This window comes from Narcine bancroftii, chromosome 3 (assembly GCF_036971445.1).
Source record: "Narcine bancroftii isolate sNarBan1 chromosome 3, sNarBan1.hap1, whole genome shotgun sequence".
NCBI lineage: Eukaryota > Metazoa > Chordata > Chondrichthyes > Torpediniformes > Narcinidae > Narcine > Narcine bancroftii.
In genome coordinates this window covers 362,005,727-362,023,335 of record NC_091471.1, presented here as the reverse complement: position 1 = coordinate 362,023,335, position 17,609 = coordinate 362,005,727, and the positions used below count along the sequence as shown (strand labels likewise).

Genomic DNA, 17,609 nt, shown 5'->3' with positions numbered 1-17,609 from the left:
ACCTTCTCTGCACTCTCTCTATTTTGTTTATATCTTTCCTATAATTTGGTGACCAAAACTGTACACAGTACTCCAAATTTGGCCTCACCAATGCCTTGTACAATTTCATCATAACCTCCCTACTCTTGAATTCAATACTCCGATTTATGAAGGCCAACGTTCCAAATGCCTTCTTCACCACACCATCTACCTGAGTATCATCCTTGAGGGTACTATTTACCATCACTCCTAAATCCCTTTGTTGCTCTGCACATCTCAATAGCCAACCATGTAATGCATATGACCTATTTAGATTTGCCTTTCCAAAATGTAACACCTCACACTTATCTGTATTAAATTCCATCAGCCATTTCTCAGCCCACACCTCCAGCCTTCCTAAATCACCTTTTAATCTATGGTAATCTTCCTCACTGTCCACAACACCACCAATCTTTGTATCATCCGCAAACTTGCTTATCCAATTCTCCACCCCTACTTCCAGATCGTTAATATATATAACAAACAATAGTGGACCCAGGACTGATCCCTGAGGAACTCCACTAGTCACCGGCCTCCAATTGGACAAACAATTTTCTACCACTACTCTCTGACACCTCCCATCCAACCATTGCTGAATCCATTTCACTCCTTATTTATACCTAATGCCTCCACCTTTTTTCCTAACCTCCTGTGGGGAGGTCAAAAGCTTTACTAAAGTCTAAATTGACAACATCCACAGCTTTCTCTTCATCAACCTTTTTTGTAACCCCCTTGAAAAACTCAATCAGGTTTGTCAAGCTTGATCTACCCCTGACAAAACCATGCTGATTACTCCCTATCAATCCCTGTACCTCCAAATATTTGTAAATACCATCCCTCAGAACACTTTCCATCAACTTACCCACCACAGACCTCAGACTCACGGGCCTATAATTCCCAGGTTTACATTTGGACCCTTTCTTAAACAGCGGAACCACATGCGCCACCCTCCAATCCTTTGGCATTACCCCCGTGACCAGTGACATCCTAAATATCTCTGTTAATGGCCCCACTATCTGTCCACAAGCCTCCCTGAGTGTCCTTGGGAATATTTTGTCCGGTCCCGGAGATTTATCCACCTTTATCTTTTTCAACACAGCCATCACTACCTCCTCGGTTATCCTTATATGCTTCATGACCTCCCCACTATTTTTCTTTACTTCAACTGGTTTAATATTTTTTTCCCTAGTGAATACCGAGGCAAAGAAATAATTCAAAATTTCCCCCATTTCCTCTGACTTCTCACTCAGCCTACAAGGGGTCCAATTTTATCCCTCACTTATCTTTTACTTTTAATGTACCTATAGAAACCCTTTGGATATATTTTTACTCTGTCTGCCAAAGCCTCTTCGTGACTTTTTTTTGGCCTTTCTAATTTCTTTCTTAAGATTCCTTCTACACTTCTTGTAGTTCTCCTTCAAACTCTCAACTTCCTGCTCTTTATACCTCTTGTACACCTCCCTTTTTCTCCTAACCAAATTTCCAATATTCCTCGAAAATCAAGCCTTCGTATGACTTCCAGTCTTTCCTTTGATCCTCACTGGGACATATCTACTCTGTACCCGCAAAATTTATTTTTTGAATATCCTCCATTTTTCATTTACATCCTTACCTGAAAATATCCTGTCCCACTCAATACTCCCCAAATCCCTTCTTATTCCTTCGAAATTTGCTCTTCTCCAATCCAGAACCTCAACTTTAGGCCCCTCCTTGCTCTTCCATAAAATTACCCGAAAACTAACAGAGTTATGATCACTAGGCCCAATTTGTTCTCCAACATTAATGTCCGATACCTGACCTAGCTCATTCCCTAACAGGAGATATAGTATTACACCATCCCGAGTCGGTTCTTCTACTAATTGATTTAGAAAACAATCTTGAACACATTTAACGTACTCTAGCCCATCCAGCCCTCTAACTGTATGGGTATCCCAATCAATGTGAGGGAAGTTAAAATCTCCCTTAATCACTACCTTAAGATTCTCACACATATATGTTATCTCCCTACAAATTTGTTCCTCTAATATTCTTGGCCCATTTAGTGGTCTGTAATACACCCCTATTAGCCTCCTTCACCCCTCAATTCCACCCAAACAGCCTCACTGGACGATCTCTCCAGACCATCCTGCCACCTCACGGCAGTAATGTCCTCCTTAACAAGCAGAGCAACTCCTCCCCCTTTTTTACCCCCTGCTCTATCACATCTAAAACAAATGTATCCTGGAATATTGTTGCCAGTCCTGCCCTTCCTGTAGCCAGGTCTCACTAATTCACAATATCATGACCCCAAGTATCTGTCCATGCTCTAAGCTCATCTACCTTGTTCACTATGCTTCTTGCATTAAAATATATGCATTTCAGAGAATGACCCTCACCTATATTCTCTTTTCTACCTTTTACCCTAATCTTCATCCTACCTTTGTTATCGTTATTATGTAGTCGACATGGATTTTAGCAAGGCATTTGACGAAGTATTTGACAAGGTCCCTCCCCATGAGAGACTCGTTCAGAAAGTCGTGAGGTATAGGATCCATGGAACTTTGGCTGTATGGGTAAAAAAATTCCCTTCAAGAAGAAAGCAGAGAGTAGTGGTGGAAGGAAAGTATTCTGCCTGGAGGTCAGTGTCTAGTGGAGTACTGCAAGGATCTGTTCTGGGACCCTTGCTCATTGTGATTTTTAATAAATGACCTGGATGAAGAGGCAGAAGGATGGGCCAGTAAGTTTGCATATGATATGAAGATTGGCGGAATTGTGGATGGAGCTGAAGTTTGTCAAAAGTTACAAGAGGATAAAGACAGGATGCAGAATTGGGCAGAGAAGTGGCAGATGGATTTCAATCAGGATAAGTGTGAGGTGATGCATTTTGGAAGGACAAACGAGAAGGCTGAGTATAGGGTTAATTCAGAGTGTGGATGAACAGAGGAACCTTAGATACACAGCCTCCTATCATTGAACCTGAGATCCAGCATTCATGTCACCTTCTCAGCCCCTGATTTTGAATTAAAACTATGAATGCCCGAGGCCCCTCAGGACCGCTGCTTGACATTCACGCTCGATACCTGGTTTCCACAAGCCTGTCTCCAGTGGCCCACAGGTGCATCCTTTGATTGCTGAGCTCCTCGCCGGTCCCCTACTGTGTTTTTCTACACCATAAGGTCTTCTCCCAGTCTTCTCAGCAGGATGGTGTTCTCTGCCTCTAGTCTCCTGCGCCAATTAAACCTTTTTTCTAATTTATATAACAATGTTTATCATTGATGTTATGAGATTATTTTGACAAAAGAAACTTAAAATAGACTTATTTCTTTTATTCAGGTAAATGGCACCTTGGACATCACGGTCCTTATCACCCGAACTTTCGTGGTAAGATTATTGCTGTCAGAAATTGTTCAAAGCTTAGCTTTCAAGATTATTTGACATAACTCCACTATATAAATTTTAATAAATTCAAAGAACAGAATTCATTTCCTGTGATGATTCCCATTAGTGACCATTTGAGATAATTAACGAAATAATCTTATAGAGAATTCCTCATAAACTAATGTTTGAACTGAAAATTGTTATTTTGCTGGTCTCGTCTCAAATGAAACTGACAATCACTACTGTACATTACACATCACTGAACTCAGCTTTTCCAGTTGGAAAGAGGATGTGGAAAAATAATGAGATTATGCAAACACTTTAGCCAACATAGTGCCTGTTAGTTAGTCACTAATCTAATATACTTAGGTGCCAACTTGCATGGATCACAGAGAGACAACTGAGAGATGAATTGATGAAGTTATAAGTGACAGTGCATGCATTAAAACGATTAGCTTTAAATTTTAAAGAATTTAAAATATGGATATTCAATTGGCATATTCACCTTTTCTGTGCTAAGGTGAGCCATGGTCACTAATGAGAAAGCAACAGTGAGCGGAGGAAATTTATAATTAATGGATGTATTCGGGCAACAAGCCAATGAGTTCTGGCAAGCAGCCAGAAAATTATTTTTCAATTAATTTTCCAATGAGGTCAACAGAAAAGCCAGCAAATGTTGCATGATGCCAAAATAGCCCTGTTCTTGTTAAATTTAGACGTACGGTAACAGGCCCTTCCGGCCCATGAGCCCCCTGCCTCCAAATACACTAATTAACCTACAACCCCCCGTACATATTTGAAGGGTGGGAGGAAACCCCTGCAGACACAGGGAGAATCTACAAGCTCCTTCCAGACAGCGCTGAATTCAAACCTGGGTTGCTGGTGCTTTAACAGCGTCGCGCTAACAGCTACGCTAACTATACCGCCCAAGTATTGAAAATGACATTTAAAAAATTGTCACCCTAATATTATCAATTGCTTTCCCAAATTGATGATAATGAACAAGGGTGAAATTAGCCCGTGGATTTACCTTAAGTAAACTTCAGACTTTGGCTGGATGTAGAAGCAATTAAGCAAATAAAAATGAAACTGGGGCAGAGAAGCAATGTGAATATTTCTCAGAAATTATCTGTCACAATTTTCCTGCTATCTTGATACAACCTTCATCTTCTTCCCAGATGCTTTATTGCACCTCATATTTAAAAAAAGTGGGAAATTGCTAAATTTGGGAAGTGCGATTATCCACCCCTAAAAATAACCACCACTGTTTTTCAGGTGGTATAGAGATTGGGATGTAGTCCCCACATGGGAGGAGGTTTGAAAGGTGATAAATCACACAGGAACATGATTCTCAACAAGCACAGTCTTGTATTTGTCCTTTACAATCTTCTTATCAATCTAGCAAGAAATAATAAAAAGGATTCTAAGCACATTGTAATAATGTGGAAAAAAAAAGCAGCTAAAATTAAAATGGGTCACTTTGAGAAATGAGAAAGAAACTGGAAACAAAAAGAAGGCTATAGCTTTAAAGATGTATTTTGTCTCTGTGTTCACTGAAAAATACTCAGTACATGTGCAGAGGAACTGATGTTCTAGATTCAATGAGCAATTTAAATAACTAATATTCACAAAATGAAGTAACTCGAGATATTAGCAGGATTCAAATATCCTCCAGACCTGATATTTTGTAATCTTGCATTCTTTAGAGATAGCTGTTGATGTTGTGAATGCATTTCTGATGAACTTACAAAATTCCTTTGATTCTGGAATAGTCCCAGCAAGCCGAGCAATTATGAATTTAACATCATTACACAAAGTAGTACAACAAAAATGTTTTTAAAAAATTATAGACCAGTTTGACTGACAACTGCTAACAGATTTACTGGAATCCATCATTAAAGCTATGGCAATAGATCTCATAGAACATCATAACATGACAAGAAAGAGAGCAAATATTTTATGAATGGAAAATTAGATTTGATAGGTCTAATGAGGGGATGTAAACAGCAGAGTAGAAAAGGAGGAAGTACAGTCCCCCTCATAATCTTTTGGACAAAGACACTCTTTTAAAAATTTTCCCCTGCTCTCCATGGTTTTAAAAATTTGTATTCAAACAATTCACATGTAATTAAAGTGTACATTTCAGATTTTATTCAAGGTTATTTGTATACATTTGGTTTGACCATGTAGAAATTACAGCACTTTCTATACATAGTCCCCTCAGTTCAGGCCCCATGATGTTTGGAACATTTGGCTTCACAGGTGTTTGCGAAGACTCCAATATGTTTAATTGCTTCATTGGTGCAGGTAGAAGAGAGCTAGTCTTGCTTCGGAGATTTTGAACAACTTTGGAGTCTGTAGTTGCCATTTTTCAACATGAAGACCAGAGGTGTGCCAGTAAAAGTCCAAGAAGCCATTATGAGGCTGAAAAACAAGAATAAAACAGTAAGCGGCATCGCCTAAACTTTAGGATTGCCAAAATCAACTGTTTGGAACATCATTAGTTTATGGATAATACAGAAGCAGGAGATGGGCAGCCAGTACTGACGGTTCTGGTAAACCATCATCTTCTTGGTCTTTCTTTCTGTTCCAGTTTCCAACTGCTAATCTTTCTGTGAGCAACGATCTCATCAGCAGTTAATTCTAAGGTATAAAGTAGTGGAGTTTCATCATTAAAAAAAAGAACTGAACTGCACCCCAAAAGCAAACTCGGTCAAATATGGAAATCGAAGAATCCACTTGATTCATATGCTGTCTTCACCAGCCTTTCAATGTAAATCTAAAAGTGGTGTTAGCAAAAAATATTCTTGACAGACGTAGCCATGGTTAACATTGTTCTCAGAGAGAACACACAAAAGTCTGCAGGCACAGTGATGTCGTAAAATACAATGCTGGAAAATCTCAGCAGGTCACACAGCATATTTTATAGAGCAAATATATATTTGCTATACGAAGTACACTATGTGACCTGCTGATTTTGTCCAGCATTGTGATTTTACTTTTTTAACATTGTTCTCTATTGTTTTGGTTTATTACAGGCTTTGATTACTATTTTGGAATCCCATACAGTAATGACATGGGTTGTACAGATGATCCTGGCTACAATATTCCTCCAAGCCCACCATGCCCACGGGATTTTGTATCAGAAAGGTAACATTAGTGATAATCTCTAAATCTGTGTAGCAATTCAGATCTGGAGTGAACCATTGGTCGTTGGCAGTTTTTAAAATCGAATGTTCTGTTGCACATGAACCATTACCTGACATGGTTGTTAGAAATGAAAATTGTTCCCGTTCTTCGATTCTAGAATCATGCAACAGCTACAGCATTGAAGGAGGTGAAGTGAACTGCTGTGCCTGTGCCAGCACCCAACTGGAGAAACTCACTTGTTCCACACCCTCACCCTTTATTTGTGGCCTTGAACAATTTTCCCTCACCATAAATTGACTCCAGTGCCCTCTTAAAAGCCTTGATAGAACCTTTTGCAAACTCTGCTGTTCAAGTTCCATCTGTATGATACATAATAATGTTTTTTTCTCAGGTAGCTGAGAGGTATTCTCAGTTGGGGTGGGGGTTGGTAGCTAGGGGACTTCATGAATACATGGAAGAAAAAAAATGAAATGAATGTAGAATTAGAGTAAATGGGTGTTGATGGATGGTGTGGAGCCGTGGGTGGGGGGGGGTGGGGGGGGGCAGAAATGTCATTGATGTGGAGAGGGTGTGGTCTTATTTCCCCTGTCCTGAAGTCAATAATTATCTCCATCTTATTAATGTGAGAGACTGTTTTCATAGCACCATGTCACTAGACCGTCAATCTCTCTCCTGTATTCCATCTGCTGCTGTTTGATATCTGGCCGACTACTGTAGTATCATCAGCGAAATTTAGGATGGAGTTGGTACAGCATTTAGCTCTACAGTCATGGGTGTAGAGTGTGATAGTACAGATCTATCACCAATGTATATAGTGTATATAGTTACAGTATCTAGACTGTGCTTACAGCGATTGGCTGAGAGCTAAGCCACGCCTACTGTCTGGGCCTTAAAGGGTTGTGTCCCGAGCCAGGTCGGATCATTCCGGACTGGTCGGCCACCTGTGAAGAGCTCCTGTCTTTTGCTAATAAAAGCCTTGGTTTGGATCAACAAGTCTTTGATTCTTTCAACGAGCTCTACATAGAGGGAGTGTAGGAGTGGACTGAGTGCACATCCTTGAGGAGCAGTGTTGTTGAATGCGATCGAGGAAGAGATGCTGTTACCCATTTTCACTGATTGTGGCCTGTTAGACAGCAAGTCAAGAACCCATTTGCAGAATGACGTGCTGAGGCCTAGATCCTGAAGTTTTGTCAGTAGGGTTCTGTTATGATTTCTTGAAAACCATTTGAAACCCTTATATTTCATTTGCTTTTTACCATGGGGTGAATAAAATGGATTAGTGTGGATTCATGTAAACAGGTGTTTAATGGTCAGTATATACTCAGTGGCACAAAGGGTTTATTTCTGTATTGTATGATTCCATAACATTTTTAATATCAAATACAATTTTTTTTAACAAATTAAAGTTATATATATCACCCTTTGAATCCTTTTTTTTTCATTTTAAATTTAGACATACAGGCCCTTCAGCTGCCCAATTCACCTACAACCCCCATACATTTTTGGAAGGTGGGAGAAACCAGAGCACCCGGATGAAACCCATGCAGACCCGGGGAGAGCATATAAAGTCTTTACAGACAGCGCGGGATCCAATACTGGGTCGCCAGCGCCGTAATAGCATTGCACTAACCACCATGCTAACCCTGCCGCCCTTCATTAGCATTTTCTTTAAAGACCCTGAACTATTCTCAAAGATATGTTAGCAAAACATTGAAATAAATAGGAAGGTGAATCCTCAAATAATTTAAAAAAATTTTTTTAGATATACAGCACAGCATTAATACGGTCATATAAATTAAGTAGGATTGGTTTCTTTGATGAATTACTCAGAATGATAAATCCTGTGCCTTCAAACTTACCAATCTTCCATCAAATATTCACTTTGAAGTGGTTTGTGCATCTAACAAATTGTTACGGTTCCCCTTGCCAATCCCTGTGGTATGCTGCTGGTCTTGGGCTGGTTTAAATCGAAGAGTCACACTGCTTACGAAGTTTCAGCCAATTTCAGGGAATTGGATGTAAATTTTAATTGGTTATATAAGTTGAGCAGCACTCAGCACAGCACATCACAGACAAAACCCTCCCCATCGTTGAGAACATCTACAGGGAACGCTGCTGTCGGAGAGCAGAAGCAATCGTCAAGGATCCATATCACCTAGCGCAATCCCTGTCTTGTTCCTACCATCAGCAAAGAGCTGTAGGTGCCACAAGATTCAAACAAGACTCACCAGGTGCAGGAACAGCTGCTCCCCCTCCACTCCACCATCAGACGCCTCAACAACAAATTCAATCAGGGACTCATTCAAGGATTCTTACTTCTTCACTTCATTGATTTTTTTTCCTCTCTACTGCACGGTCAGTTTGTTTACATTTCTTTATTTGTTTACATGTGTGCATTTTTTTTTCATAACCAATAAGTGGTAATTCTGGAAAAAGAATCTCAGGGCTGTATGTACTCTGACGATAAATATGAAATCTGACAATAACCTGAAATCTGAAATTAGATAGAGCCTTAAACTCATCCAAAAAGTTAAATTGAAACATTGAGTTTGTGTGGTCATTGATATCACCCTACACCTAATGTACATAAACCTATCAGAGCACTGGTTGCTATCATGTGCATACCTGCTGACTACCACCAACTAATGAGAAAGTATGTTTTCATTGTCACCAACTCTGTACGTACCTTGTACTTGAAGACAAAGTGATAAACACATTTTTGTTTGGGATTTTCAGATTTTCCTTGAAATTACATTAAAGTCAATGTGGTGAATATTTGAGTTGATTAATTATCATTTCTGTTTGAAGCCCAGATCAAATAGGCCTACTTTAAGATGATCTCGTTGAATGGTGGAGCAGGCTCGAAGGGTCGAATGACCTACTCCTGCTCCTATCTTCTATGTTTCTATGTTTTACTGTGTTCTTTTTTCTTCTTCAGCTGTAAAGTCAGTCCATGCACCAGAGATATAGCGTTACCTCTCCTTGAAAACCAAAAGATTGTGGAACAACCTGTTAATCTCAGCAGTTTGACAGAGAGATATACAGAAAAAGTCATACAATTCATCCAGAAGGCCAGGTCAGTGAAATCCAATAGACCGTTCAGGAGTCATAACATTCAATACAGTAAAATTCTGGTATCCGGCACCTAGATTCCAGATAAGTGAATTTTACAGTTGCTTAAGACTGTGTGTTGTGTGATTAGCAAACGGATGGCGGGGTGCGCCAACTTTATTTTGTTTTCTTTGGCTTGGCTTCGCGGACGAAGATTTATGGAGGCGGTAAAAGTCCACGTAAGCTGCAGGCTCGATTGTGGCTGACAAGTCCGATGCGGGACAGGCAGACACGGTTGCAGCGGTTGCAGGGGAAAATTGGTTGGTTGGGGTTGGGTGTTGGGTTTTTCCTCCTTTGTCTTTTGTCAGTGAGGTGGGCTCTGCGGTCTTCTTCAAAGGAGGTTGCTGCCCGCCGAACTGTGAGGCGCCAAGATGCACGGTTTGAGGCGATATCAGCCCAAAACTTCCGTATATTTCACCTATGGTATTTGTTTTCTGCAATTTTTTTTGCCGATTGCTTGAGGCTGGTGGTTGCTTGTGCAATTTACCAAAAATAACCTTCACCGAAGTCCTGTAATTGTGTAATATTGCATTAACACATTAAAATAAAAGTCATAAAGCTACCCAGCCCATGACTATAACCTTTCATTTCTAATTCTGTGGCATTGGCGCTTCACAGAACTGTCTTTATTTTGAGGGATCCATTGTCATGCAAAGCAGCTGTTCTCTTAGTATCAAAGGAAATGAAGGTGGGGAGGGAAATTTTTTGTTTGGTTACAAATATATCTGCGAAGCCAAGCCAAAGAAAGAAGATCTGCCCTAAAATTCTAGTTCCCAGCCCTTATCCCTTGCTGTCAGGAACTGAGTTCCACTGCTTCTGTTAAACCACACCCCCGACTTCTTCCCCTGTCACCTTTCTCCCAGCTCTGCGCACTCTCTCTCTCTCTCTCTCTCTCTCTCTCTCTCCCTTTTCCCTTGGTGTCCTTTCACAGAGCCAAAATCAATTCTCTCCTCTACTGTCTTCACAATTATTTAACACCTTTTGTTGGCTGGGCTCCTACCCCAGCCAGTTTTGTCTTTATTCAGACACCTTCCTGTCCTTTGCTTTATTCCTTCAGGAAGGCCTGAAATTTCAGTAATATATCTTTACTTCCTTCCTATGGCGCTCTAAGAATGGCTGAGTTCCATTCTGGGTGTTTTTACTTCAATCACAGCACCCACAGACTTTCTTTTTTGCACAAATGCTATTGCACGGAGCAGTGATTTTTCCCTTCTTAACCCAAGGATCAAAGAATTATAGTACAGTTTCTCCCTAATGCAGATCAAGGATCACATTTGATAGATTTCTGATCCTTATGGACTTGGTATTCATTGGGCCCTCTGGTTCAACTATATGGAGTGGCACCTCTAAAAGTTCAATCCCTGATCTCCATGGTCTCTCATTTGCCCAGTGTTTTTTTTAATGAAGGTATATAAGACTTCCCTCCATTCTTTGAGGAATATTCAAACCTGTAAACTCAAATAGATTGAGCTGAATTTGACGTGATGTTTGAAAGATAAAAAGGCTGATTGGACTATTGGGCAAACCTGCTGTTATCAAATTGCCTTCGTCATCAGGGCCTTAGTTGCTGCATTATCAGATTGCACATTTTTAGAAAAAAGCATTTTTATCTCATGATCTTATTGACTTTCCTCTTCTGTTTTTCTTAAGGGAGAGTATGTACCCATTCTTCCTATACTTTGCACCAGCCCATATGCACGTTCCTTTACAGTATAATTCTCAATTTGCGAACACCTCCACACGTGGTCCATATGGAGATGGCCTTCGAGAGCTGGACAATGCAATTGGCCGCATACTGGAAGAAGTTAATGCAGATGATCAAAATAACACACTCGTGTGGTTTGCTGGTATGGAATGTTTAATTTATAGTTATCATTCGATACTTTTTAAAATCTTTTCATTCACTGTTAATAAATTTAAAAGTCGTCATGAATTTTACACAGTATTAGATCATAAGGCGGAGGAGCAGAATTAGACCATTTGGCCCATTGAGTTTGCTCTGCCGTTCAAATCATGGCTGATGTATTTTTCTGCTCAAAAACACATTTTCCTGTATTTTCTCTATAACCTTTCACACCCTTACTAATTAAGAATCTATCAACCACTTTAAATATATCCAAGGGTGGCCCCCACAGCCATCTGTCGCATCGAATTTACCACCCTCTGGCTGAAGCTGTTTCTCCTTTGTTCCAAGGAGATGTCCTTTTATTCGGAGAAGTGCCTTCTAGTCCTAGACCCTCCCTCTACTGGAAACATCACAATATTAACACAATATTCATTTTCTATACCATTCTCTAATATGTCAACATTATTAATGTTTTCATATCTATTTTACAGTTCAATTATACACCAGAACTTGCATAAATTTCCCTCTACTTTTAATAAAAACACAATGCTGGAGAAACTCAGCAGGTCAAATAGTGTACTTTATGTAGCAAAGGAAATGATACCTAACCAACGTTTCGGGTTTGAGCCCTTCAACAAGACATGAGTAAAATGTGGGCAAGCGCCTGAACATAATGTACTTTTTTTCTGTGCTATATGAGTTCACTGCTGAGTTTCTCCAGCATTGTGTTTTTCCTTTAATGTTTTACTCTCTATTTTTATCCATTTTGCTGTAGAACAGGTATATTTGCTTGGAATTTTGTTTGCAAATTGCACGACCATATTTGTTGCACAAGTTAACAATTTGGCAAATTGAATGCAGTGATACCTTGTGTGTGGAATCCGCAGTTGATGAAGCCAGACACTTTGCAAAGCCAATTTTGATGCCTGCCCATCCCATTAACCCACTGAGTGATACTGATACCCTCAAAGGAATTCTGCTTTCAGTAGCAAAATTGCTGACCTCTGGTATTTACTTCCAGGTTGATTAGGAATTGGATAGGTTAATGTCAGTTACGCTCTCCACTGAATAAGAACGTTCAGAAAGATAAGATTCTGAGCCCATTTTGCAATGGGAATGGGAGCATTGGGGTCAATCTACTGAGTCTTCATCAGGACCAGAAAGAGAGGAGCCCACCTTGACAAGAATGGAAGAGATAAGAGTTCTGTTTAACAATGCTATCTGACAAAATATTTTAAGGAATTCATATTTCATGTGTGTGGGAGTGAACTGCAGTGTCCTGATTAGGTTCTTCAAAGCAATTATCACTGAGATTTGTAGCAGTGAACTGTTCTGCCACACCTCACAGTGAACCCGACCTTGTCTTTTAAACCTGTGCAGGCCAACTGGCTGGAGTTTTTTTTTTTTGCAAACATTTTCATCCTCTTGCTGCTGTGGTCTTAGGACCTGAACTGCTTCAAAAGGACATCCAACAGACCATTGCACAAGGACAAACTGAGCTGCCTCTTGGCTGGTGGCACTTGAATCTATCACATCTGTGAGATGTTGGTCATGGAGTAAATCAACTCCTGTATCAGAAAGCATCTGGGCCCAATGTCTATCATAACAACAGATCAACATTGGATGCTATTTCACTGGTCTTCTGCCCTGTGTTAGATCACCTGGAGCACAAAAACACCTGCATCAGGCTGCTTGTCGTTTAACATCAACATACCAGCAAAATGAATAATGAGACTCAAGGATCTGCCACAGTTTATTTCCTCATCAGCAGACCTCAATCAGTGCGGATGATCACTTCCTCCTCACTGACCATCCTTGCAGGGTCACCTCAATGCTGCATGCTTAGTCCCCTGCTCTCAGGGGTGGGCAACCTTTTAATTTTTAATTTAGACATCCAGCACAGGAACAGGCCATTTCAGCCCACGAGTATGTCACGGACCCTTGGGACAAAATGGCCTGTTACCGTGCTCTATGAAATTTAAATTTAAAAGGTTGCCCCCTCCCCCGCAACTCGTGATTGTGCAGCTATGTTCGGTTCCAACGGAATCTATAAATTCGCTGATGACACCACCATTGTTTGCCGAATGACAGGTATTGATGACTCAGAATAGAGAATGGAGATCAAGTATCTGGTTGTGCGGTGGATGAACATCAAACTTGCTCTCAACATCTGCAAATATATTGTAGATGTTAGGAAAGGGAGACTAAGGGGCATGAACATGGCAGGTCAACAGCGGAAAGGGTTCGTACCTTCAAGTGTTTTAAAAGTTTTTTTTAAATTTAGACTTACAACAGATTAACATGCCCTTTTGGCCCATGAGGCCATGCTGCCCAATTATACCCAATTGATCTAAAACCCCCGTTGCATTTTGATCAGTGGGAGGAAACCAGAGCACCCGGAGGAAATCCATGTAGACACAGGGAGAATGTACAAACTCCTCAGAGACAGTGCCAGATACAAAACCTAATTCTGAATGCTGGCGCTGCAATAGCGTGGTGCTAACCACGAGGCGAACTGTGCCGAAAAGTTCCTCCGAATCTATAAATCAGCAGACCACCTCTGGAGGTCAGCACATTAAGGATACTGTGAAGAAAGCACCCCAGTGCTTCTATTTTCCTCAGAAATCTGAGGAGATTTGCATGTTGTCAAATATTCTGTCAAACTTCTAAGTGTGTATAGTGGAAAGTACACTAACTGGTTGCATCACTGCCTTGTTTGGAAACTCAAGTGCCCAGGAAAGCAGAAGACTGCAGAAACTTACAAACCTGGCCAAGTCCATCACAGGCACAGACTTCCAGCTCATTGAAAACATCGATGTGAGATGCTGCCTCAATGAGGCAGCCTTCGTCATGAAGGATCCCCCATCGCCCCAGTCCCAACCTCTTCTCACTGCTGTCTTCAGGTACAGAAACTTGAAGTCCAGCACCTCTTGAATCAAGAACAGGCTTTTTTTTCCAACAGGCTCTGTAACCTCCCCATGTTATCCTAAGCCTAACCATAAACTACTCCAGGGCCATCAAAACATTTGGCTACATTATTGAAACCAGGGATGGAGTCTGATGGAATATTCTCCATTTGCCTGGCTAAATACAGCTCTCAAAAAATTTGACATGATCTAGAGCAAAATAGCTTGCTTAAGAAGTCCCTGAATATGCACCTCTTCCAGTACAAACAAAGTTTTCTGGACTAGTTACCTCCTACATTATACCCAATAGGAAATCATCAAGGCTTCAGAAAGAGTTTCTGAAAAGCTCACAACTTCTTCGCCCTCTAAGAACAGTAATTGCAATCATGCAGCACCAGTGGAAATTATGCATCCAAATACATTCTGACAGGTGGAGAAGGTGACTCCTCATCATCTTCTCGAGAATAATTCAGGATTATCATTAAATTACAGTACTGCTCATACCCCATAAATGAAATAAACTGTTCCATTCCAGAGTTCATATCTATCCTTCCCTTGGATCTAACCATCTGAGGTGTTCTCCTTCTTCAAAAAGCATGGTTTCCCTACCACTATTATTTCAGCCCTCACCCACATATCTTTCATTACCCACACATCTTCCCTGGCCTCTTCCGCACCACACAAAACAAGGACTGAATTCCCCTTGACATTAACTACCACTCCACTAGCCTCCGCATCCAACATATCATCCTCCACCATTTCTGCCACTTACTACGTGATCAAACCACCAGATACATCCTCCCCTCTCCACCTTCCTCAGGGAAGGTTCTCTCTGTGACTCCCTTGTCCACTCCTCCCTTCCCACCAATTCCCATATATCACTGTGAAATGCTACACTTGCACCCACACCTCCTCCCTTTCACCATTAGCAGTCCTTCGAAGTGAAGCAACACTTCATTTGTGAATTTGCAGGGGCCATGTACTGTATCAGGTGCTCCGTTATAGTCTCCTCTACATTGGAGAGACTGGACACAGACTGGAAGATTGCTTTGTTGAAAACCTTCATTCTATCCATTGCAATAGCATGGATCTCCCAGTGGTCAATCATTTCAATTCCCTGCCACATTCCCATCCCAACATGTCTGTCCATGGATTCATGTACTGCCAGACTGAGATCACCTGCAAATTGGAGGAACAGCACCTCATAATCTATCAGGACACCCTCCAACCAGATGGAATCAGCACCTACTTCTCCAGATTCTGTTATCCACCCCTCACCCCAATTCCCCCTCCACCCGGCATCTCTCCCCTGTCCTTATCCCTCTGTCTCCATTCCTCTTCCACGCTCTCTCTCTTTCCCTTCTGTTTCCTTTCCTCCAGCTCTGCGTTCACAGAGCCATCCCTCCCCCGATCAATTCTCACATCTTCACTCCTGTCTACATCCAATTATCACCTTTTGCCTAGTGGCCTGTGCTCCTCCCCCTGCCCTTTCCTCACTTCTGCCCCCAGCTTTTTATTCAGTCGCCTGCCTGCTTTTTCCTCATACCTTAACGAAGGGCACAGGCCTGAAACATTGGTTATATACTTGCTGAGTTCCTCCAGCATTTCTGTGTTTTTACTACAATCCCAGCTTTGGTAGACTTTCACCTAAACATTTGCTCAAGCAAAATTCAAGAATGATTGACCAAATCAAAATCTTAAAATATTTTTATTGTCAAGTGAGAATTTTCAATAGATCACCCATATGTATCTACATGATGTATCTACATGATGTATCTACATGATGTTTGCTGTTGATAGATTTTTATTCCATTGACAATCATGTGACCTGCTTGCAATTTTGACTTTTCTCCCTCTCTAAAGTGGTGGGATGCATTGATCTTCAGTAAAACAAGCCTGGAGACTAATTACAAGCTGCATTGTGTAGACGTGACCTAGCTAGGAATGGCACAACCTAGCCATGAGGGCATTGGGCTAGCTGACTGGCAGGTAATTCTGACAGAGTTGCACGTGAGACATTATGAATGCTCTTCAAATGATACCTTCCAGTGAGGGGAAGTATCCAGATTAGAGTGCATCTTCTCCACATTGTAATTCAAGAGATGATGGAATGAAGGGGAATTGGGATATGATAAGGAGAACAAGGGATAAACTGTCAGCGGGTCAAGCACCATGGTTCTCATTATTCTAAGTGATAACGAAAAGTCTTCAACCTGAAAATTATCTCTGATTTTCCTTCCGCAGATACTGCCTAAACTGATGAATGTTTCCAGCTTATTCTTTTTTCTTAGGGATAAGTTGATCATCACGTTCAATGAACTGTGTCACAATTTGGTCACCGACACTGTTACAAACACCAATAATTGCCACCACTCTCTGTCCGGTAGGTGAGCCAGTGGGCAAGAAATTCTCCATCCATCTGCCACTGATCCTAATCACGCTCATCAATGGAACCAACATTAATTGGCAACACATATCATACAACCAAACTGTGCTTTAAACTTGGTCAATGATGGAGGCTGCATTTTTTATTCCATGGATTAAACAACTGAAGCTCCAGGAGAGATTCCTAATGCCTGGCGCTTAGCCCTTTCTTTTGAATTGAAATCTGGCAGATTTCCCATAATATCTGGATTCATCACCTACCTCCCCCCCGTCTCCCCCTCCCCATGGCTGCGATTAAAAGCACCTAAGAATTTTAGGTCATGTAAGTGAATGTTCCTATCAACTGAAACTGGCCTCCCCATATGGAAAGAAACAAGTTTTATGCTTATCTAAAAGAAACTAAAGTCCAATCTAGATAACTATAGACCAATACCCTTACTGTCATTTAAGTCAAAGCTCAGAGACATTGCTGTAAGCAAGAAGTTATTGCAACATCTCAATCACAATAACCTGCTGTCTGTTAACTTAAGTACCTGTTTCTCTTTGTTATAGATACCCAATCCAAAAACTTGCAATCTTTGAAATTATTCAACAACAAATGGGAGAATTGGCTCTTATTGCTTTATATCATCTCTTTCTCATCATTTCAGTCTTGTTATAAACAGCTTGAAGGTTCTTGACTCTTGATGGCCTGTTTCCGCTCCGTAAATGGTTATATGGTTATATGGACATTGTTTACTCAACAAAAGTATAGGCCTACCCAATCCCCCAATATAGGCCTACCCAGTCCCCCAGTATAGACCTACCCAGTCCCCCAGTATAGACCTACCCAGTCC

The 17,609-nt window shown here is 40.9% G+C and overlaps 1 protein-coding gene across 6 annotated transcripts in view; it reads left to right on the top strand.

Annotated features, from left to right (window-relative positions):
- Window positions 1-17,609, top strand: part of arsg (arylsulfatase G) — a 139,351-nt gene that overhangs the window by 91,897 nt on the left and 29,845 nt on the right. For all 6 annotated transcript variants that reach the window (XM_069930076.1, XM_069930071.1, XM_069930074.1 and 3 more), the window contains 4 exons: window positions 3,331-3,378; window positions 6,414-6,525; window positions 9,464-9,601; window positions 11,287-11,483. In XM_069930076.1, the coding sequence (XP_069786177.1) occupies window positions 3,331-3,378; window positions 6,414-6,525; window positions 9,464-9,601; window positions 11,287-11,483 (495 nt within the window). The remainder of the gene's footprint in view (window positions 1-3,330; window positions 3,379-6,413; window positions 6,526-9,463; window positions 9,602-11,286; window positions 11,484-17,609) is intronic.